This window comes from Limulus polyphemus, unplaced genomic scaffold (assembly GCF_000517525.1).
Source record: "Limulus polyphemus unplaced genomic scaffold, Limulus_polyphemus-2.1.2 Scaffold487, whole genome shotgun sequence".
Lineage (NCBI taxonomy): Eukaryota > Metazoa > Arthropoda > Merostomata > Xiphosura > Limulidae > Limulus > Limulus polyphemus.
The window spans coordinates 70,119-93,868 of record NW_013666097.1 but is presented as its reverse complement, the minus strand read 5'-3'; the positions used below and the strand labels follow the sequence as shown (position 1 = coordinate 93,868).

Sequence of the window (23,750 nt, the reverse complement as noted above, 5' to 3'; positions counted from 1 at the left end):
AGTCTTACACTGCTAAATTAGGGACGGCTAGCGCAGATAGCCCTCGTGTAGCTTTGCGCGAAATTCCAAAACGAACGAATTGAACCACAAACAGACATTATAATTTCACGAGTCGTCATATCTACTCGCAGGTTAACAGAAAAAAAACAGTATGTTTAGCACAGTTATAACGTATTCAAACGTACACCCATCATTCCCGTTTCTCAATGGCCAGGTGGTTAGGGCGTTTGACTCGCGATCTAAGGGTCGCGGGTTCGAATCCCCGTCCCCCCTTTTGTGTGATGGTCAATCTCACTAGTCATTCGTAAAAGAGTAGTTGGCGGTGGGTGGAGATGACTAACTAGCTGTCTTCCCTCTAGTCTTTCACTGTTAAATTAGGGACGGGTAGTGTAGATAGCCCTCGTGTAGCTTTGCGTGAAATTCAAAGCAGAGCAAACCACGTTCAATGAGCAAGTACCTTATCGTTCTAACACGTAATGGCAAGGCAAACGGTATTGTGTAAAATCCTTCATATTTTCATTTACGCTGGTACAACTAAATTCGCTTCAGAAGGCAGTGGCGGTTTGATCAGACCTAGTCCTAATCAGTTCGATACGGTGCTTAAAGTGGAGTCAAATGGCAGTATGTATACCTTAGGTTAACAAAAAAAAAGATGATAAATAATTATTACAAGTATATTATTCTGACGTATACACATATATATTTCAATTAAATAATAAGTAGATAGCATTCAGCTTATGTTCAAAACTTGCATGAATATCTATTTCAACGTCGAGTTCTCGTTATAACACGAACAGTTTTATAAGTGGCACAACGGTATCTTTACGGTCTTACAACGCTAGAAACCGGGTTTCCATACCCGTGGTGGACAGATAACTACAAACAAAGACGTTTCTAAAAACTAAGATATTCTCTTTGTGCTTAAAACAAAATATCTTTACAATGCTAATATAAACCAATACAGTATATTAAAGGTGCTAATTGTGGAAACTGAATAGCTTCTTTTTGAGTTTCGTAAGCGTATGACTGAACACACTCCCGATATCAGATGTCGATAGAGTTTTGACAAAATATTGTCTACTAAAGCATTCCAAGGGCCCGGCATGGCCAGGTGGTTAGGGCGCTCGACTCGTAATCTGAGGGTCGCGGGTTCGAATCCCCGTCACACCAAACACGCCAACCTCCGTCCCAAGTCCAGGATGAGAAAGGAGGCGAGCAACTCCACCCTCCAACCTGCTACAAGTAACTGCAACAACAACTTTCCGTTGGTGAGGTGTTGTTACGGCCCTATGCTCCACTGGTAGTTTACAGGAATGCAAAAAAACAAAACAAAAAACATTCCAAAGGTTTTACTGGGGTTGAAACATAGTTAGCTATTTCGGTAAAATTATTCCTGAAATAAATTTTACAAAAACAGATATAATCCGAAAATTATTTACCAACTTTTCTACATCGTGAACAGTCGTGTTTAAATATGCATTGATCTGCTAGTCTTTGTGCCAGCCTGGCAAGTTCGTCATCCCAGTACTGCAACAGAAGAAAAGGCTTGTAACAAAACAAACTCTTACACATAGATTAACATCTGAAACTCTCTTACAATATCAAAAGTAATCATATAATAATGCACTCTATAATGTATAAAACTATTATAATATTAAACATGAGAATAGCATATATAGCCTGGCAAGTTCGTCATCCCAGTACTGCAACAGAAGAAAAGGCTTGTAACAGAACAAACTCTTACACATAGATTAACATCTGAAACTCTCTTACAATATCAAAAGTAATCATATAATAATGCGCTCTATAATGTATAAAACTATTATAATATCACACATGAGAATAGCATATATAGCTGGCAAGTTCGTCATCCCAGTACTGCAACAGAAGAAAAGGCTTGTAACAAAACAAACTCTTACACATAGATTAACATCTGAAATTCTCTTACAATATCAAAATTAATCATATAATAATGCGCTCTATAATGTATAAAACTATTATAATATCAAACATGAGAATAGCATATATAGCCTGGCAAGTTCGTCATCCCAGTACTGCAACAGAAGAAAAGGCTTGTAACAAAACAAACTCTTACACATAGATTAACATCTGAAACTCTCTTACAATATCAAAAGTAATAATATAATAATGCGCTCTATAATGTACAAAACTATTATAATATCAAACATGAGAATAGCATATATAGCCTGGCGAGTTCGTCATCCCAGTACTGTAACAGAAGAAAAGGCTTGTAACAGAACAAACTCTTACACATAGATTAACATCTGAAATTCTCTTACAATATCAAAAGTAATAATATAATAATGCGCTCTATAATGTATAAAACTATTATAATATCAAACATGAGAATAACATATGTATATGTAATTAAGATATTTGTATATAATTGCACTGTGCAGTGACTGTTTAACAAATGGACTTAACAGGACAACAGTCATGCTAAAACCCAAGAAAAATGCATAAAATAACATATCATACATGCTATTGCAGGAATTTAATCTTGTTTTAACCTGAACGCTCCAAGAAAAAAATAAAATTACTGGATAAAAGATAATATTTTAACCAGTTATAAAAATTACGAAGCGTGCTTTTGCTTTGTTTCTTTTTTTAACATTATTATTATAACGATTATTTGTATGCAGCAAATATTCTTTAAAATATGTGAAGAGACAAATATATCTTTTTAAGATTATAACTGAGTTTGAAATGTTGGTATCGAAGACCATGTTATCCCTAATAACCATGCTCTGTCTGCTTCCACTGTTTCTTAACAACGGTCCTACAGCAATGTCTCCATGAGATCATGCTTCTTAAGAGAACAGCAATTTCAATGTAGTCCATTAAAAAAAAAAAACACTTTCCATAAACTGGTTATTGTCTGAAGTCTATGACTTCCTATAGCACGAGTTAGCAGATGTAAGGCATGAAAGTATATGGGAGCTGCTTCAGTAACTGGAGAGGTACTTGGTCAAAATGGAGTGTTGTATTCCAGTTTCCTCGGTCTTCTCTTTCATTAGAACCATCTACTGATTTTCAAATGTGGATGAAAGCTTGTGTGGTTTCGTCTATTTCAGAGCAATGTTTATCATCTTAACAGTGGTATTAGGAGATACGTTTCAGCTTCAATGCAAAGGCTTTTTTGGATCTGTGAGTTTTCTTTTATCACCATAGCTTTAACTTTTTGATGACAGCATCAGTTCTGATTTAGCTGGGTACAATTTTGGAAACAGTTGCTGTCCTAAAGCTCTGCTGTGCGAGTTAATCCATTTCCTTGTTGTGCCCTTTAGCTCTACCTCGCTTTACAACCCTGTTGTATATGTCTTTCTGACATCTGATCAAATTTTGAGGCATTTTACAGACCTGTTTTTAACGTGGTACAGATGTCTATCTATCACCTGAATATAATTTTAGAGCCATCCCGACATTCGCAAGGAAACGGTAGCCAATTTACGTAAAGTCGAAACTTTACAGAGTATTTACACTAAATGATTCTACTGCTATTAATTAACGCAGCACAGTCGTATCTGATATAAGATGGTGAAAACGATTCCGTTGGTGGCAAATGTAAATAAAACAAGAATGTCTTGTAGATGGACTTTTACACTAAATTTACACTAAATGATTCTACTGCTATTAATTAACGCAGCACAGTCGTATCTGATATAAGATGGTGAAAACGATTCCGTTGGTGGCAAATGTAAATAAAACAAGAATGTCTTGTAGATGGACTTTTAGTAACAAAGAAATAAAGAAGCTCATGGTAACAACACAGTCTGGTAACAACAACGTGGAATAAGATAAATACAAATGTAAATATGCCATATTAAGAGTTATTGTCATCAAATATTCAAAATTAACCTTTTTTAGCAACATTATTACTGCATAAACCCGAAAGAAAGCACTTAAAATGAAGTGTAAGTTTAAGTTTATTTATTCCGCGCACAGAATGTCTTGTGAATCATTGATCGTGGCTTGATCTCAAAAAGCATTTTAAGGAACTCAGAGATATTCTCGCATTTTATTACAACTTATATTCTGTAGTAACCATATATCACTTAAAATGTATCTGAATAGTCAATTAGAAAACAGATAAATGTACAAATGTTTTTAGGTCCGGCTGAAAATTTATACTAGCAGTTCCAAAGGTCGTGAAATGAAACAAGAAAAAAAAAACAGATGTGCAACAAATAAAAACAGTGGTCCTTTTATGACACTGTTGTGCCAGTAAATTATAAACAGAATAGACATTGGTGTTATAATTGTGAATAAGCAGTTGCTTCAAACAAAACTGGTCAACAGAACTCTTAAACTGGACTACCTAGGCTGTTTCACGCTACCGATCTGGTACAAGCACAAGACAATACTTCATTGTTGAGTGATTACAACAAGACTTTCCTCTCTAAAAGTTAACAAACTGAAAGAATAAAACATTGGCCAAAAACTCACAGGTTAACGTCTATCACAAAAGAACATACAAGACCAATCACACACACACATTGTAACACAATTATAGGGCCAATAGAATTCAGAGAGTGAAACCTATTTTTCTACCAGACCCTGGCGATCGACAGCAGGTGTAACTCAAAATATAATATTAAAATGGCATTTTAATTACCTTCCTCAACAATAAAACTACAACCAGAGGCGTCACGAGGCGCTAGCACACGGGACTCGTGCCCCGATTCTATTTGACAGTGCCCCGAAGCCCCAGTTAGTGTCTTGAAAAAAATCAGAATAAAAATCCATGATCGATATCATAAAGAAACTCCGAAAATTCCCGCGCCTATGAGCCCGAGCCCCGATTCTTTTAAGCATCTAGCGATGCCTCTGGCTACAACCTTAAACAAAGTTTTAACGCACAAAATTATGTCAACATATGAACAAACCATATATGCACGTGTTAAATATTATATTTACGTAATTTTTACAACGTGTAATGTAATTTAAGTTTGTGCATTTCTGCCCAAGGCCTAACAAACGAAAAATAATTTATTGATTAACACGTTGCTGGTCAAAAAGAAAATCTGGTATCCATTATGATTTCAGCCTGTTATACCTGTTGAACTGATGGTATATTTCAGAGTAAATCGATACAGAAAAAAAAGGCATTAATATCACTGTATCAATATCATATAACATTTTAGAAACGTGTGATGAAATAAACATTTAATAAAACAATTAAAAATCATCACACCAGATAGTATAAAACAAAACATTAAAACTTGCTGAAGCGCAACAAATAGATAATATATATATATATATATGTTTTACCATTTCTCTCATATTGGAAGCAGGGGTTTGACTTCCTCGGTTTTCGTTTCCCAGAGCTATCCGTTGTCTAAGTGTATTGTGAACATGAACGATTTCCTGTGCTTCTGGTGGTGATATCATTCGCCCAGAGATGGCGCACTGAGAATTTTGTCCTCTATACTTACACATGGTGTGGTGAGGTGTAAATTTTGCAAAATTACACGATAGCAATCGTCCTAGCTGGCAAATAAATATTAGTATTACCAGCGGGGATACGGATAAAGTTGAATACAAATTCATGATTTATCAGTTTCTGGATCCTGAAGCAATCAAAGGAGTCAATCTAGTCAAAAATCAGAGATGAAAACAAACATTTAATAATTAGAACTCGAATTATTCAGAATATCTATCAAATGCAATTAGTTCAGATAATGCAACGAGCTTCTTCCACCTGTGGTAGTCTGGAGACAACATCTCTAACATCTAATGAACGTAAGCGATATACACAACTACTCACCAAGATACATTTTTAGAGGTATTTTTTGAACAAAAGATATTGAAATCAAGAAGGTCAGGTTCAAAATAATAGCAAGTGTTCATGTAATTTCATAGACATTTAGATGGAAACAGCAATGTTTAACTTGTGTTACAAATTTTCAGTAGATTCCCTGTGGAATAGTGGTAAGTATATGGACTTACAACGCTAAAAACTGGGATATGATTCCTCGCGGAGGACAAAGCAAATAGAACAATATGGCTTTGCTCTAAAATAATCAACAATAGCAAAAACTTTTAGTAGAAACAATGGTAATTAATATTGTTTAAGTGTTAATCCAGTATGAAATGGTTTCTTCTAGGAAAAATAAAAATTCTCTGTACAATAATATTCACAAGTAAAACTTTCAGAAACTTTATTTCGTTTCTAAAGTCCAAAAATACAAATAAATTGGGTACAGTAGGTATTTTGTCATACACAAACCGAGTTACGTAGGATGCCACAATATCCGTTGGTTAGTATTGTACTACTCGAGACGTAAGCCTCGTTGCTTTTACTATAGAATTGTGTGTACAATGATATTTAACGCCATTTTAAATAAGGCTGAAAACTAAATTAATTGATGTTTTTTTTGGGGTTTTTACAAATTAGAATATGAATAGAAAATTTAAAATAATGAGGCTATAAGCAATACATTTTGTAGCAGCTTGTATCCATGGTAACAAAAACCTTTATGGTATGCTGTTCAAGAGAATCTTTTCGCAAACAAACGTTTTTATATATATTGTTTGTCAACGTAAAATAAGTATAAGTTGTGTTCTAATCTTGGGATAATGAATAATATATTATCTTAATTTGGGGTTTCTTTTTCTTTCATGTATAATCTATTTGATCTAAATATTATACTGGAGAATTATATATAAAAAGTGACCTAGAGATTCTTATTTACTCTAACGTTACTGCTCCATATAATATAACCTAAGTACTTATGTAGGGATTATTAATTTCAGAAAATTAGCAAAAATAGGGGAAAATAGTGTTAGCTAAGTAATCGTAAAAGACCCATAGCATAGCACTACAATAATGAATGTTACTCTGATTTTACTTTCTATACTTCAAGCAGTACTTGGTGTTTACTAATTTCAAAAACATAAATAAAACGTTTTTAGTTATGTTGTTATGGAAAACGTGTAGATTAAGCATTTGCACGTAATTATCATGTATGCTATTAACCTAACGGAATTATATACCTAAATGGATTTTTGGAGATCTGCACCAGGTAAAGATATGCGTTTTAAATTATAATAATTATGATTAATGCCAACATACATTACCTGAGCAACCAGTATTTCATGATACAAAGTAATATGTCTTCTTCTAGGCCTACTTTTCACTCGACGCGGCTAATCTCATACATTGGTTCACAGTAGTAATTATTCCTTATCTCATGTATTGTTAATTAATTTGAGTATCATAGTCTTCGGTAAGAAAAGAACAGCCCAAGAGTTGGCCGTGGGTGCTATTAACTAGCTCATACCGGTCGAGTCTATCACTTCAAAATTAGGGACGGTTATACTCATATAACACTTGTGTCGTTTTACGCGAAATTCTAAAATAAATAAACAATCTCTCTCTCTCTTGGTTGAGTTTTAAGTCTATTTTAAGGCCTGGGATAGTTAGGTGCAGCGAAGACCTCTTCCTCTCTCCTTGATGGTATATTTATATATTATATCATTTCAATTTCGGGAAAATGCTATGCAGATTACCTCTTGAGATCAGGGTTCATACCCTACATGAATACTCACACTTGTCCTTTCTTTCCTTTTCAAGGCTCTATCCATAGATATAAAACGTGTAGCATTTAGTGTTTTTTCCGCCACTTATCTTAATTTGATTGTCTAACAAACCTAACCTCGGTTCATTTTATTTTGAATTTCGCGCGAAACTAGTCCGGGGTTATCTGCATTGTCCGTTCCTAATTAAGAAGTTATAGACTAAAGGGAAGGCAGGTAATCAACACCAACTCTCGGGCTTCTCCTTTCCGGCGATAATTGAATTGGCCGTCACGTTATAACTCCTCACGGGTGAAATGGCAAGCACGTTTGGTGACGGGATTCCTACCTTCGACCTGTAGATTGAGAGTCGAACGCTCTTAACACCAGAACATGCCAGGCATACACACACAGCGACAACAGCTTTTAACACTACCATGCGGATTTATATGTTAAAGTATGTATTAATCTATATTAGATAAGTATACTGATTGTGGAAAAAAAGAATTGTGGAAAATCCTACCTTACAAGAAAGCTTGCTTGAACATAGTTATATTAATTTTCCGAATTTAATTCTCTTTTATAGGCCGTTTACACAACTACGTGTGTTTGTGTATCCAAGCTTCGACCCTCATGGAGTATAATGTTAAGTTGCTATAGTTTGATGTCGACAGACTTTTCCAAAACTGTGCTACTTTTTTTGCAGGTGGATTTCAAATAATGCGGGAAAATGTAAGCCTAACCTCTATTATCAAATGCTCTAAACTTTAGGTTCACAATAGGCTGTTAGTTTACATGTAAACAAGACAATAACGTCGGGGCGCGCTAACTAGGATCTTTGTACATTACTAAGACAAATCATACTGGTTAGAAACACGAGGAAATGCTGGTGTTTAGAAATGTTTCTAATTCCGTAAAACACAATAATAATAAGAGGCGGGTATAAGTTATTAGGTCTATCATAATTACTAATGATTTCTAATGTAGAGAAAACAACTTGGAATGGAAAGCAATCTACTTATATTAGTGGTCATCGTGTAAACCCATATTATGTGGTAATTGGTAAGAGACGATTACTTAAGTGAAATTTCACCGCCATCATATAAATAATTAGAAACAGCATGCTCTGTCATCGAGAATTCAGTTGTTCCTCTTAAAGCTGTTTCTACCATGACTGTGGAAGACAAATTACTACACTTTTATTGTTATAAAAGGAAGATAACCAATTATTTTATATTATCTTTCCTGTGATTATTATTACGTAATTTCTCAGTGGCCACTAAACAATTTAGTAATAGTATTTTCAGTCTGAGCGGCACCTTATACAACATATGGCTAAGTGGACAGGTCAGAAACCCAAAACCACAGGTATAACCATCCATAATTTAGAATTGCTAACCACAGGAAGGGGGATTAGTCTGCAACCCTCGCCACCTACGTGACTTCTCTTAAGTAATTTAGTAATAGTATTTTCAGTCTGAGCGGCACCTTATACAACATATGGCTAAGTGGACAGGTCAGAAACCCAAAACCACAGGTATAACCATCCATAATTTAGAACTGATAACCACAGGAAGGGGGATTAGTCTGCAACCCTCGCCGCCTGCGTGACTTCTTTTAAGTTTTAACCAATTAATTGTACATGTGGTATTCGCGGGTAGAGCTGAAACCAACAGTAAAGTACTAAGTATTACAATAAAACAAACAAGGACAGCAAAAGAAAAACTCTTGTATAAACAAATATCAAACACAGGAGCATGTCATCAGAAGACAAGAAACTGCAAGACTGTGTCTAAACACTTTTAAGTCAAACCAAAGTTCTAGGCAGTTTACCACAATAGTCGATTACCTATGTAACTAATTATCTTATTTTACATATTCAAGGGAAAATTAACTCCAACTAACTTGTATAAACCTGTGCACCATTTCTCGACTTGAGTAGGACTCACATTTCAGGGGAGAGATGATACAGAAGCATGGTCAAGCGAGTATAAGCTCTATAGAATGAACACCGTGACATGCCACCCCTAATCTGAGGTGAGGATTAACACAATATTACATCTTATTATATCATGTTCTTATAAGGATGTCAACTAAATGCAGAACAAATGCATAAAAAATAAAAATAAAAACATATTTCTTAATATACATGCATAAAGATATATTGTTTTCTAGTTATAACGGGTAAAATCTCACATCTTTCAACTGCCATGATTCCTCCGTTCCATATCTCAGGACTTTTCCAGGCCAAAACCTTAAAATTTTTATAAAATAAATTACAAATTACTCACACTGTAGGTAATGCAGAGTTAAATGAAATATAAATATAAATGTGCTACATTGAACATAATGTAAAACTAAAATAGAATAGAGAATAATGAGCTACAGCATAGTACAAATAAATTTTAAAATTTTCAGTTAACCATAAAACCAAAACAAAACTCAAATTAATCACAATGAAATGAAATAAAAATTCAGAGTAATAAGAATAAAATACAAATTCAACAAACATAATGTAATTATAATGAGACAAATGAGCTACGGTTAGACTTAAAGTTGAAATTTGGGTTAAACGTAAAGCGTGATTGAGGTTTTAAAGTCTGATATAAACAAGATAAACTTCAAAATAGACAAAATTAACATGTGATGGAAAGTTTGTTTGTTTGATTGTAGTAATGCACAAAGCTACACAATGGGCTATCTGTGCTCTGCCCACTACGGGTATCGAAGCCCGGTTTCTAGCGTTGTAAGTCCGCAGACATACCGCTGTGCCACTGGAGAGCCTGTGATGGAAAGTTTGTTTATTTGATTGTAGTTATGCACAAAGCTACACAATGGGCTATCTGTGCTCTGCCCACCACGGGTCTCGAAACCCGGTTTCTAGCGTTTTAAGTCCGCAGACATACCGCTGTGCCACTGGGGAGCCTGTGATTGAAAGGCTTGCAGAATACAAAATCAATTCCTTTGCATTTCTTGTAAAGCTAGCCGTTCTTAATTTAGCAGTGATAGACTAAAGGTAAGGCGACTATTCAACTCCACCCACTCTTTTATCAATGAATAGTAAGATTGATCGCCACATTACAACGTCCTCACGGCTGAAAGGGCGAGTATGTTCGGTGACGGGGATTCGAACCTGCGACCTTCAGATTGCAAGTCCTAACAACAACCAGATGATGGTAGGTCGAAATACAACCTAAAACACAGAATAATCAAACGTGACATCAACTCTAACTAGGTGCAAACTGAAAGTAGAACATTGTAGAATAAAATCAAAATAAACTTAAAATGTACAGAGCTAAGCATTATGCCAGATAAAATATGGAAATCTCCTGTTAAAACTAATTAGTCTCTGTTATGAATCAGTGATTATAATTCTTTCCTCTAATATAGTAGTGGTCTAAGTTGCACTGACACGATTTCAATGCTTTTGTCGACTTGATGGGCTAAATCTGATTTATAGTGTCAATATCGAAAGCCCCTGAAATAATTATGAGTGGCATGACTGTGGTGGCTGTACTGGAAACTTGGGTAGTGAGTGACTGTTTCTTTGGAATGGTTGCTCTCAATTTCCATTTTCTTGCTCTGTTTCAAGGATGAGAAGATTTTTAGAAGAGGAATATGAAATGTTTTTATTTGATGTGGGAGATCATATCACCTCTCTGTTGGTCTGATATGGAGCACAATTTACTGAGCAACAAATTAAGATCACGTTCTTCTAGTGCATTGTATATGGGTTCATGGTAGCAGAAACAGTAGAGAAACCAATGTTGTGGTGGCCAAGGGGCCAAAGCTGCACTTGGGTCATCTCCACGAGGCACAGAAGTGTACAGTGCATTGTATGTTCTGTGAGTAAGGTTGGAACCTCTGAGCACTGAGGAATTGGGTGGAACTTAAGTGACATCTGGTACAGGCTGTTCAGGAATCTCCTCCATTGGCACCAGGAATAAGTTTTCAGGAGTCACTGATCATGTCCAGATCTTTATAGCCTTGTATGAAAATTTCTGTTATTTGGATTAGTCAGGCTAACAGGCGAGTCATTGGCTCAAAGACCAAGAAAGCCAGTTGTCAGTAATCATGTAGTGGAGACATTTTATTTTGCTAACAAGAAGATAAGTGCATATACACAAAGTGTAATATAGTAGAAGTATCATGAATTACACCATAATTACGTTTGACATAATAGTACAGAAACATGCATAAGTTTTACATATAGGAAGCATGAAACTACTAGAGAAAATAACTGAGACAAAATCTAGCAAAATGATACACATTATATTAAAATATATTATACAATCCATATTAATTTCTCATGTTGTGTTAGTTCAAAATTCTATTATTTCACAACTGGAACAGTGGCAGAGATTTACCAGATCCTCACTCTGATGAGCGGCTAACATGACAAAGTTAGCAACCGAATTATTTTAAATGGAAGTAGCTACGTGATCAGCGGTTAAAGTAGTGAGTTAGATGATTAGTTAGCAACGAAAGGAAATTGTGTTAAGGTAAATTTTTGCATGAGGAAAATTGTAAGCAATCTTGTATGCTAACCATCATGACCTTGTGTTGTGCTATGATGAGAAATAATACTTTTTTGAAATACTCCTCTAATGGCATTTTCTCATATGACTCCTCGTGGAGTTAGATGTATGCTACCAACATCTTAACTACATTCTCCTCATAATCTAAGCCAAGATGGTATTATATAATGAACTCGTTATCAGAGCTAACCTGGTCATCCACAGCTGATTCCTGGAGCAACTAGTCCTCAACAGGTTCATCTGTGACAAAGAGCTTCAGTGCTCGTCAGCATGTTCAATATCATGTGAGTGCTGTAGTTCATAGTTTACATATTTGAACTATCAACATACAAGATAAGGATCAGTCCAACCAAAGCTAATTTGCTTAGATATAATACATTCGTACCTATTCAGTAGACTCAAACTCTTGTTCCAACACTTAGATATGCAACCAAAAAATCTTCTAGTGACCCTATCGCACATCCCTGTTAAAAAAAGTGTAAGTGTTGCATTATCGAGACTTACCATTTAAAGTAGAGAAAATCATTTTGTGGTGATTGATCAGTGGTCAACATTATAATACACACATTTCTTGTAACCCTTATTGAACAGCTTTTTCGTACTTAGAAATATCGCATGTGAGTGACATATTTCATTACATTTTGCTGATTTTTTCATATTTTACATAAAATGTATACACTATTGAAAATTTGTGATTAATATACAATGTACGAATACGGTGCTGTTTCCATTTCTACCACTGACAAAATTACGAGCCAGAAAAAGTTCAAAATAAGCTATGTATAGATATTTTCAAAACTAACTTTATGTATTTATTGTATGTTTCAGACACATTGACAATAAATAGATGTTATTAGCAAGATATAGCTTTCTTTTTCCAGGCTTGCATTATTTCGTATTAATATGTTTATAATTAAGAACGTTTTTCGTATACAATTAGTATACAGTACAAGTAATTCAAAGCACGAAAAGGATATTTGGGCATCTTGTAGTTGAGGTGATTAAATTTGTAGTGTGAGCCTTTGGAAAAGGTGGTTTTGTTCAGGTAGTTACAGATAGATACGATTACAAAAGCTCGATCAAAGCTGAGGAGACAAAGAATTGTAGAGCTTAAGACAAAGTCACCGAAGATAAGAGTCTATCCTAGAGATCAGGTTTTCTTTAACAGGATGTAGGCTTTTCTTTCAAATTCTAAGGGAAAATGATGATGAACTGCTTTAAAAAAATTCTATCACAAAACCACTGTTTAATATTTCGGAAAGATTTGCTGATCTGGTAACAAATGAGAAAATGTAAGGTCTGCATGAACTACATATCCCACAATTCTTTGCTGGAACTACCCCTGACATGGCAGTTGTTTACCATGATCAGCACATGTGGCACGAGGTATACATCATCTTTCAATGTCCTTCTTAGTATAAAGTCAAAAAACGTCTCCATGCTTACAACACTATATCACACTGGTACCACCCAATCCTTATATTACTGAAAGTAAACTCTCTCCTATTTTAGACTTCGGAAGCCACTATCAGTATCATTTGGCTGCCACATTTCTGTTAGTTTCTTTGTTTGTAGTTAAACACAAAGATACACAATTGGCTATGTATGCTGTGTCCATCACGGGTATCCAAGCCTGTTTCTTTACGTTATGACATTTTTGATGGTGCAACACACTATCTTATCAAATAAGGTAGTATCAGATATTATATCCTTCATTAGTGCATTCACCAGCTTTTGATGTTTGAACTTCACGTATCTGCACAGCAGATATCTCATACGATCTATGTTCCAAACTCTTTACTCTTGTTTAAATTGTCAAAGTTTCCTCTTGCAACAGTCTTATCCAATGCACTATCATACCTTCCAGAGTTTTGGTCCACTCCCTAAAAGCAATAGCAGTAGCGTTTCCCAAATATTACAGCTGCAAGCCGTTCTTTTTCTGTTGTATAGTATTTGTACTCACAAGCTGTTAGCATATGGCTTTTATACATATTTACATGATTCATATCATCCTCTATCTGTAACATTGCCTCTCCACCCCCACTAGCACTATTATAAATATTCAGGACTTATGAACAGTCATGCCACGAACGAATAATGTATATACATTCATGCATCTACTTAAAGAATGTATCATTTTCAGTCATTGTACACAGTGATCAAGCTGTCCTGTACAAATAGGTCATAAGTAACCAATAATATAACAGAATCCTAGAAAGTTGCTGATATTTCATTTGGTCTCAGACTAGTAACAACCCTTGATGACTGTAATATTTGTAAAATCAGTCGACTCTGTCTCTGGGGAAATTTTATTTCTTCTTGGATTAATAAGCACTGTGGTGATTTTAAAATCTAACCTGAATCTTAAATATATTGAAATATCAATCTCAAGTTTCAGAAGTGGATCATGAGTTTACGAGTATTTAGATGTGCTGAAAGACACCCTTTGGTTCAATACACTAGTTTTGTCCTCTGCTAGCTGACATGACAAAGTCGACTATAAATGTAGATCAAAACCTACTTTCAGTACTTAGGAAAGATTGTGTAAATTTCATATAATGACACTCAGCCTACCTACGAGAATCTGTTAGAACTTACACTTAAGGAGCTGCATTGAGGGAAATGTCTCTTCTATGTGGGTAACATTCGGACTTTTGGTCACAGATTTCAGGACCAACAAGTTTACCACATTCTCCTGTATAAGATGCATTCAGAACCTTAATGATCCCTCCGTTTCGTGAAAATAGACCAAATATCCTTAAAGGTTGTATTATTGCACCATTCAACATCCACTTAATCACATTGCTTGTAACATCTATGGTGCTCCAAGACAGCTTATGATGTGTTATTCTTTTTCTATGCAGATAGCCATCTGGTACTGTAAACATATCAGCAAACTTTATGAGCAACTCATATGGTTCTTATATCCGTGTTGACTTCCTATTGATAGCACAAACCTTAACCAGCAATCTCAAGTAGTCAGGAAGCTCTGTGCAAACTTTCAGATGTGGAACATGTGCAGAGATATAGGCCACATAGCTGGTCTTAATCAGTTTTGCCTCTTTTACAATGTCAGTGACCATTTTAGCCCTGATTCAGTATTCCAGCCAGTGAAGCTTGATTTCTTGACAGAAAACATTTGTGTTTTTTCATGTTGGTTCTGCCACTGCAACAGCCAGTGACAATGCTCTAGAATGCATCCATTACACACTACAGAGCATTACTTACGTAACTGGAAGTACTACAACTTTTATCTCAGCAGGAAAACTTGTAGTTTATCTTTTTTCATATCCAATCTATTCAGCACTGGGTAGCCTTTTAACAGCTCTGAATCTCACTTGTTGCACAAGTGAAAAACAATGACAATATTTGCAAAATCTAAATCAATAATAGCCAAATATTTTTTGTTCGGGGAGCTACAATGTCGATATGAAGTAGAGATGTACCTCTCTAATATCATCTGTTTTTTGTTTTTTTTTACTATTTGCCAGAATGAAGTTTATGTTTACGTGGAGTGTTTAATACACAAAAGGTACAAGTAAGATCTTGGCTACTCCTGTATCCATTAGAAATTCAAAGTCAGATTAATATATCATTTCAGACGGATACCTTATGATGTCAAGGACATACTTATGGTGTGGTTATGGTAATCAAATATCTGCCATTGTCGTGGTTAGTAGCCTATACACTCACATAAGTCTGACTGTTAATCGGTAACTAATTATTATTACCATATTTTTGTTAATTATTATTTTCATTTATTATTTTTGTCTTATTTATCAACGTTATTTTTTATAACTGGATGCTAATTATTAATTAGTTTTATCCTGAGAAGGAATATTTCTGTGTTGGTAATGGTGGTATTCAATCCTGAGTCTTCTTGATAGAAAGTATATGGTTGTTATATTCTCGACTGGGTTTACTTGATTAGAGCTTCAATCAAGCACTTCCAAGACGGATATCCAGATTTTGGCTGTCTTCTGTGCTAGGTTATCTGAGATTATGTTCTCAGTTAATTTGATGCACAAGGCTACTTTTACTTTTCTTTTTCTTGAGTGTGGTTCATATTTTGGTACAAAACAGTATCATGTGTTTGCTATACCATTAGTTAATATGTAATTTTTCGAAATTCTTACATTTTCAGTAAGTTACATTTGAACATAGAAAGTCTGGTTCACTTACTGACTGTTAACAACAACATTCTTTTGTAGCAAAGATAGTATGTGATGTACCAGGGTAGAAAGCTGTCCTTTCTGTCAGTGAATCTGATAGTGTTTCAGTAATAAATCCATATTTTGTTACTTAATATTCATTATACCTCCTGTTAGTGGACATTACTTACTACTCTGTTGGAAATCCGTGAACTGGAATATATCACAATATCCTATTATCTTATCATTCTTCCACTTTATTGTACGATATTCTTTACTGCAATGATGGACTATTGCAAGTAGTTCTATACTACCGAGTCTTCTATGTCATATATATGCTTCAGAATTTTAACTTCTGTTGATCTTTTTGTTTCTCCAATATATTAAAATACACATTCGTAATTAATATACTCCAAACCATGTAAAGATCAAAGAGAGAAGTAAAATACCATTTACAACAGGCAGTTTCTTTGTTGGCTCCAGCATGCAGTGTCTTCATAGAAACAATATTGATTAGAGATGAAACACACCCACGACCAAAACGATGTTGCAAGGGTTTGCTGAGCAGACTATTACTGAACTTGTCTGTGAGGACTTTCTCAACCAAGTTATTTTAGGTTATCAAGTGCTAAACCTTTCAGACTCAGTATCAGGCATTGTATCTTTCTGTCCAACCATTCCAAGATAAAACAACTGAGCAAGTTTACAGATCTTCCCTCGTTATACCTTTAAGCACTGACAGGTTAACCTGTTTCACCACTTTACCTTTGTGAAAGAATGCTGCAGACAGATATCTGCTGCCAATATCTCTACCATTATGCAGCTGAAACACCACCAGTGTTTGAGGGAGGAGCTCTTAATTCTTCAAAGGACCAGGCACATATATTCTAGTCAATGTGGTCTCCCTAAGTAAGGCCACAGTAGAGTGCCATGATGAGGTAGGATGCATGTTGTCTACTTCATCCATTAAATGCAGTCTCATCACTGTGCCTTGCCAGTATGAAAGCTCTTCAAATTCCCCAAGGATCTACAGGATCATAGTGAGATTGTGATTGCTTTATCAGATGGTGTTGTTATTGTTCTTCCTAGCAGAGTTGATCCATCATATGCCACTCAATTCTCTCCCTTGCCATAAGTGACACTGACCAGTGCCTGTTGACCTAGCTTGACCCAATCAGCGAATGCTTAACTGTCTTATAGGGGCCATCTTATTGGTTCTTGGGTCATCCAGACTTGTTATTGCTATTGCAACCAACCTTTATCTTCCTATGCTTCTGAACATTGGTGCTAGCCAGTACATGTCAAGTTGGCACTACAATATGAATTGTACTTAGCCATCTTTCTCCTTTCAGTTATGAAGACCAATCAAGAAAATGGACAAAGCTCTACCACCATTACATTAATAAGTTAATTTCTTCTTTCGTTAATATTTTCCACCACAAGTTATTGGTATCGTAAACTTCTCTAATTTCTCTTCAAATAGTATTCCTAGTAATACTCTAGTAAGTATACCTCTAAAAGAACTCTCTCATGGAAGTTTATACATCCTCCGGAATTTATATCTTTTTGAAACCTGAATTTCCATAAGAGTTCTGTTAAAGGCATCTTTTCCTATATTTCTATCCATTTGTAATTTTCTTATTTGAAATCTCTGTTGTCTTTCCTGTACCTGCCTTACCTTACCCATAATGCACCTTTTTATTCGATTATTTTTATTTCTTTTAATTTACATGTTTTTCCTTTATTTCACCTTTTATTTTAAATGTTCAGAGTAGTGTCCGTAAATATTGCCACAGACTTTGACTTTGAAGAATCACAGACCTGATGATCATATAAAAAAGTAGACAAATGTGTTGTCTAATCACCAGCCCAACAGAGAAGTTGTTGAACTTTAAACTATTTACTATTGGGCAAACCTGCGTTTAACTAAATGTGTAAAAATTATTATTATTAATAAATATTTCACAGTTGGCTATGTTCGAGTTCATTATATTCTGTTGCCTGGGGCACATAGATGGCTTTTGTGTTCGTGGATTCTTACCTTTTATAAGACGCTTCACTTTGCTTACTACGCCTGGGGAACGACTTGTTTCAAGTCTCTTTTTGGATGGTCGTGGTTCTTCAAGCTGATCCACATTCATTTGTTTTCCAATATCCTAATGCACAGTTGATGTCCCTGTATTACAAATTCTAAATCCCTGCTCTGAATAAATCTTTTTGTTCTGAGTGTATAAATATTTTGCGTCGGAAAGGACTTTTACATACCATTCTCAAAAACAATAAATTTTCGGTTGCATCACACTACCTACGAAATGCTAAACAACACTAAAATGTATTTCTGTTACATCCCATTCCACCGCAACTATACATCAACTGCGGTTGTCACGTAACTTGTCCATTTCCATATTGAAAATCGTCTTAATATAATGTATTCAATCCTCTGTAAATCTTATTTGAATTGTGTCCTATTTTTGTAGAGTAACCCAAAGTATAATAGTTCCAGTTTATGTGATATTTTGTCATAAATGCTAGACCTATACTTTTACGTAGTCAAATAGTCAAACGATGGTAACAAGCAGATAATTTTGTGTAAAGCCACCTGTCAGATGTTAAGACAATGGTTTTTCGTTACAACTGAACTTTATTAAATCCGTACAACTGAACCTCATTAAATCCGTATTCTTTCAGTGCGTTTATACCATTATATTTTGTTAACCCTGTTTCGATTTACTGAATCTTATTAAATAAATATTATTCTGATGTGTCTATACAATCAGTTTTAATGGCCTTGTTTTGGTTTTTTTGTTACAACTTAACCTTATTAAATCGGTATTATCTCGGCGAGTCTATACAATCAGTCTTTAATGACCCTAATTTGTTTTCTTTTTATTACAGCTTAACCTTATTAAATCGGTATTATCTCGACGAGTCTATACAATCAGTCTTTAATGATCCTAATTTGTTTTCTTTTTATTACAACTTAACCTTATTAAATCGGTATTATCTCGATGTGTCTATATAATCAGATTTTAATTACCATGTTTTGTTTTTGTTATAGCTTAACCTTATTAAATTAGTATTCTCTCGATATGTCTATACAATCAGTCTTTAATGACCCTAATTTGTTTTCTTTTTATTACAACTTAACCTTATTAAATCGGTATTATCTCGGCGAGTCTATACAATCAGTCTTTAATGACCCTAATTTGTTTTCTTTTTGTTACAACTTAACCTTATTAAATCGGTATTATCTCGATGTGTCTATATAATCAGTCTTTAATGACTCTAATTTGTTTTCTTTTTGTTACAACTTAACCTTATTAAATCGGTATTATCTCGGCGAGTCTATACAATCAGTCTTTAATGGCCCTAATTTGTTTTCTTTTTATTACAACTTAACCTTATTAAATCAGTATTCTCTCGGTGAGTATATAAAATCAGTCTTTAATGACCTTAATTTGTTTTATTTTTGTTACAACTTAACCTTATTAAATCAATATTCTTCCGTGTGTCTATACAATCAGATTTTAATTACCATGTTTTGTTTTGTTTTTGTTATAGCTTAACCTTATTAAATTAGTGTTTTATCGGTGTATCTATGCAATCAGTTTTTGATATCTCTTAACCATGTGATAGAATGAACTATAAATAAAACAATAAACATTCGGACCAGTTCTAAATTTTGCTATTTCAAAAGTATATGCAGTAGTTACTCAGTTCTATTACTAACTGGTCTTACAGTTTTTAAAAGATAAAAACGGAAACACAAGCTGATAAATATACAGATAAAACATTGTTCTAAAATAATTTCTTCAAAGTGCTTTTTATTCACTCAATCTTTGCACACAGTGCTTACTACACAAAATATAAACTTTTTTGTTGTTAAACAATATAAACAAACAAATATTCTGTACGTTACTGTCTTCAACTTCCGGTAGTAATAAGAACACTCCTACATTGTAAATGTTCTAAATGAACAGTTGGATACCTTGAAATGTTAAATCAGTGTTCTTGTTCACAATTTATGAGAACGAAACCTGGAGAATTAAACCCTAACTAGTTATCATAAATGATAATACATTAAATGTTCGCATTAAACTGTTTTTCCGATTATTTCAACGAAACAAACTTTGATTCTTTTATTTATTAACAATTCTTTCAATATTTTATCATACTTGTTGTTGTTTTTGTTTACATGCAGACTTTATGTGTAATTTCTTAACTAATCTAACAAACCCTCCATTTATAGGAAGCATCAAAATTAACTTTAAATAATTACTAGCAAACTGACATTTTCTCTCGGGTTCATTCATTAGAAACAAATTAAATGTTAACCCGGTTTCATAAGTCAAGTTTTGTTTTGTTTCTAAGCAATGAATACTCTTTGTAAAAATAAAATTGCATAAGGCACTTTCGTTGAATATCATACATATCCTTCAACAAAAAACTTTATACTATACATAAGTGCTGTAGTCCTCAGGTCAAACCCTTGATAACGATTCTTATATCTTTCTTATATCTACACTTTGGCAGAACAGTAAAAGTAATTGTGTAAATTATCATTGGTAGACTGATTTGAAATTGAATCTCACTAGCTTTGTTAGAAGTAAATGTCATCATTCTAGTTTGTTTGTTTGAGATTAAGCACAAAGCCACACAATGGGCTATCTGTGCTCTGCCCACCACGGGTATCGAAACCCGGTTTCCAGCGTTGAATCAATAAAAGATAATTTACACAGAAATACGTGCAGTAATTTTTAGGGTAAAATTGAAAACCTTTAACAAACTATATTCTACCCTCATCCACTCAGATTCTTATACATTCTAGTTCAGACACAAGTAGATAAATCTATTGGAACATTCTGTTCCAGTTATTAAGGCGCTTTTGAGTCAAGTACAGTTATATTTGATTTAACGTTTAATCATACTTTTTTGTGGTTGGTTGTTTTAGCGCAAAGCTCCTCAATTGACTATCAATGGAATCGAACCCTGGATTTTAGCATATTAAGTCCGTGAATATTTCGAAATTACTTATTTAGTTTTTTACATGCTCTAACAAAATTTTAAATATTTTGTATAATATGATCTTCACTTGATCATCCCAAGGTTTTATGGATAATACCTTTTTGTGATCAGAAAGAGCCATCTGGCGGCCATTACAATAAGCAGCAGAACAAATAAATCACTATATCTTTTTCAACTTCTGCGTGTTTAGACAAGTTGAGTATTACTTGGATATTTATTAACTTTTAACTTCCGCAAGCTTGAAGGTTTGTACGCTAAAAGCCGGGGTTCTATGCCACATTTTGAAGTTTTGCGTTTAATGCCTTTTCTCACCTGTTCGTTGTAACTCTGCAGACTGAAGCGGGTTCAAAAATGTTTTATTTTCGTTTTGGAATTTAAATTTTTATTTAATAACATTATTCTCAGATTGTCTGTTTCTTATAGTGTAATTTACGTTTCTATAGTTGCTTTTGAGATTTGTTTAACATACAAAGCAATGAACTTAAAGATTTGTTATTTAAACGCAAAACTTCAAAATGTGGCAAAGAACCCCAGCTTTTAGCGTACAAAGATTTGTTATTTAAACGCAAAACTTCAAAATGTGGCATAGAACCCCAGCTTTTAGCGTACAAAGATTTGTTATTTAAACGCAAAACTTCAAAATGTGGCATAGAACCCCAGCTTTTAGCGTACAAAGATTTGTTATTTGTTTGTTTCTTACAAATAATACTCCATAATAGAGAAAAACCATGCTATTGTGAGGTTATTTGATGATGTAGCATTAATGAATACGTAGAGATCAATGCGCGTGTATAATGTTTATCAAGTATAATAGGAAATGCTATAGAATAATGCATGTACATTTCATTATAATTGACCGTGATGAATGTGTTGTGTGTAATAACGTAGAGTCGTTTAAATAAAATGACTGATAAAGTAAGAGAACAAAAGATATATTAGTATATATATCATTGCATGCCAAAGGTGTAAATGCTACATCATGGCGGAAATGATTTGCCAAATTTGTTTTCTTTTATAAAGAAACAAACAAGCAAAAAAAATTTCAGGCTATAAACTTTCATGTTATTTAGTTTTAGGTGCATAGACCAGGGTTTGAAGCTTTTGAGTTATTTGAGCGCTTTGTTGCATATAGGTAATAAATCGGGTATTTTCGCGTATGATGACAAATTTTATGTTTTCGTTAATAAAAGGTAAGATTGATGAACTGCGAAAGCGTCATGAAGAAGAGGTGGAAGATTTTAAGAAAAGCCAGGCTATGAATCATGCAAGGATGGAGATGGGTTTAAAGGAGAAGTTGCATGCTCGGCGAAACCGTAGGAACAAGATACAGACTCAAACCCAAGAAGTTCAGGCCTTGGAAACGGCAGCGTAGAAACTCGTGCCATTTTTATGTCGAGTTTATGTGTGTTTGTTGAAACACGACACATCCCACCAAGGTTACTTGTGATGGATTTATTCACTTTTTTTTTCAATATGGTAATACGATCTGCAGTAGATTTGTGCCTTTTTCTTTACACCAGTTTATCTGAAAGTTTGTAGTAAAATTAAACTTTGCTGTACAAATATCGGAATATACATATTGTCTTGGAGTTAAATTATTTACGTCGGATCCATTGACCCCCTGTTTGTCTGTTTTAGAACAAAACCACACTGGGTTATCTGTTGTGTTCACCGCGGGGAATCGAACCCAGGATTTTAGTGTTGTAAATCTGGAAACTTACCAATGTCCCACAGGGAGACTCATTGATTTCGTCGACCACTTAAACATATTTTTTTTGTAAACTATTTATCCAACGTATTGTTCGTGGGTCTATGACTTTCTTGGTTACAGGGTCCCTAATAACAAAAACACCTTTAATATTGCATTTAATCTACCAACTGCTGTCGAGATTCTCTATGTATGTTACATAACATCCCTTTTTCAGCAATTCTTTACTGTGGGTGCTCCGACAGACAGACGTAAAATTACACGATATGATGGAATATGTAGACCACTCCGATGGTAAGCTTACATAATTTATTAAAAAGCGAGAAATATTACATATCTCAAGAGTGAAGGCAGTTATATGGTCACGTAATTCATACTAAGTAAGTCTTACTTTTAAAGATCTATTTCAAAAAATGCTTATATCGTGTAATTGCGACATAAGAACTTACACTGGACACTTAAAAATAACACAGGAGAGGGAACTTTAAACATAACTCAATCCTACACTGTTGTTCATGAACTATTTTTATTTTAAAAATAATACAGGAGAGGGAACGATAAACATAACATAATCCTATACGATTGTTCATGAACTATTTTTATTTTAAAAATAATACAGGAAAGGGAACGATAAACATAACACAAGCCTGCACGATTGTTCACAAACTATCCTTATTTCAAATCAATAAATCAGTCAGTGATAATTCTAAAATTATATAATTTTGAAAGTTGTACCGAAGAACGTTTTGTTTTTTGTCTTTTAAAGATAATAAATAACGAAAGCTAAAG

At 34.3% G+C, this 23,750-nt stretch overlaps 2 protein-coding genes across 2 annotated transcripts in view; both read right to left on the bottom strand.

Annotated features, from left to right (window-relative positions):
• LOC106458566 (venom allergen 3-like) overlaps positions 1–7,208 on the bottom strand; it is a 15,711-nt gene extending 8,503 nt beyond the window's left edge. The window contains exons 1-3 of the mRNA XM_022384822.1: positions 7,102–7,208; positions 5,293–5,614; positions 1,440–1,527 (exon numbers count right to left, since the gene is read on the bottom strand). Coding sequence (XP_022240530.1) covers positions 1,440–1,527; positions 5,293–5,571 — 367 coding nt within the window. The 5' untranslated portion in view covers positions 5,572–5,614; positions 7,102–7,208. The remainder of the gene's footprint in view (positions 1–1,439; positions 1,528–5,292; positions 5,615–7,101) is intronic.
• A 7,469-nt stretch (positions 7,209–14,677) lies between these two features.
• The window catches only part of LOC111085582, a 68,172-nt gene continuing 59,099 nt past the window's right edge, over positions 14,678–23,750 (bottom strand). Inside the window, exon 11 of the mRNA XM_022384821.1 lies at positions 14,678–14,955. Coding sequence (XP_022240529.1) covers positions 14,678–14,955 — 278 coding nt within the window. The remainder of the gene's footprint in view (positions 14,956–23,750) is intronic.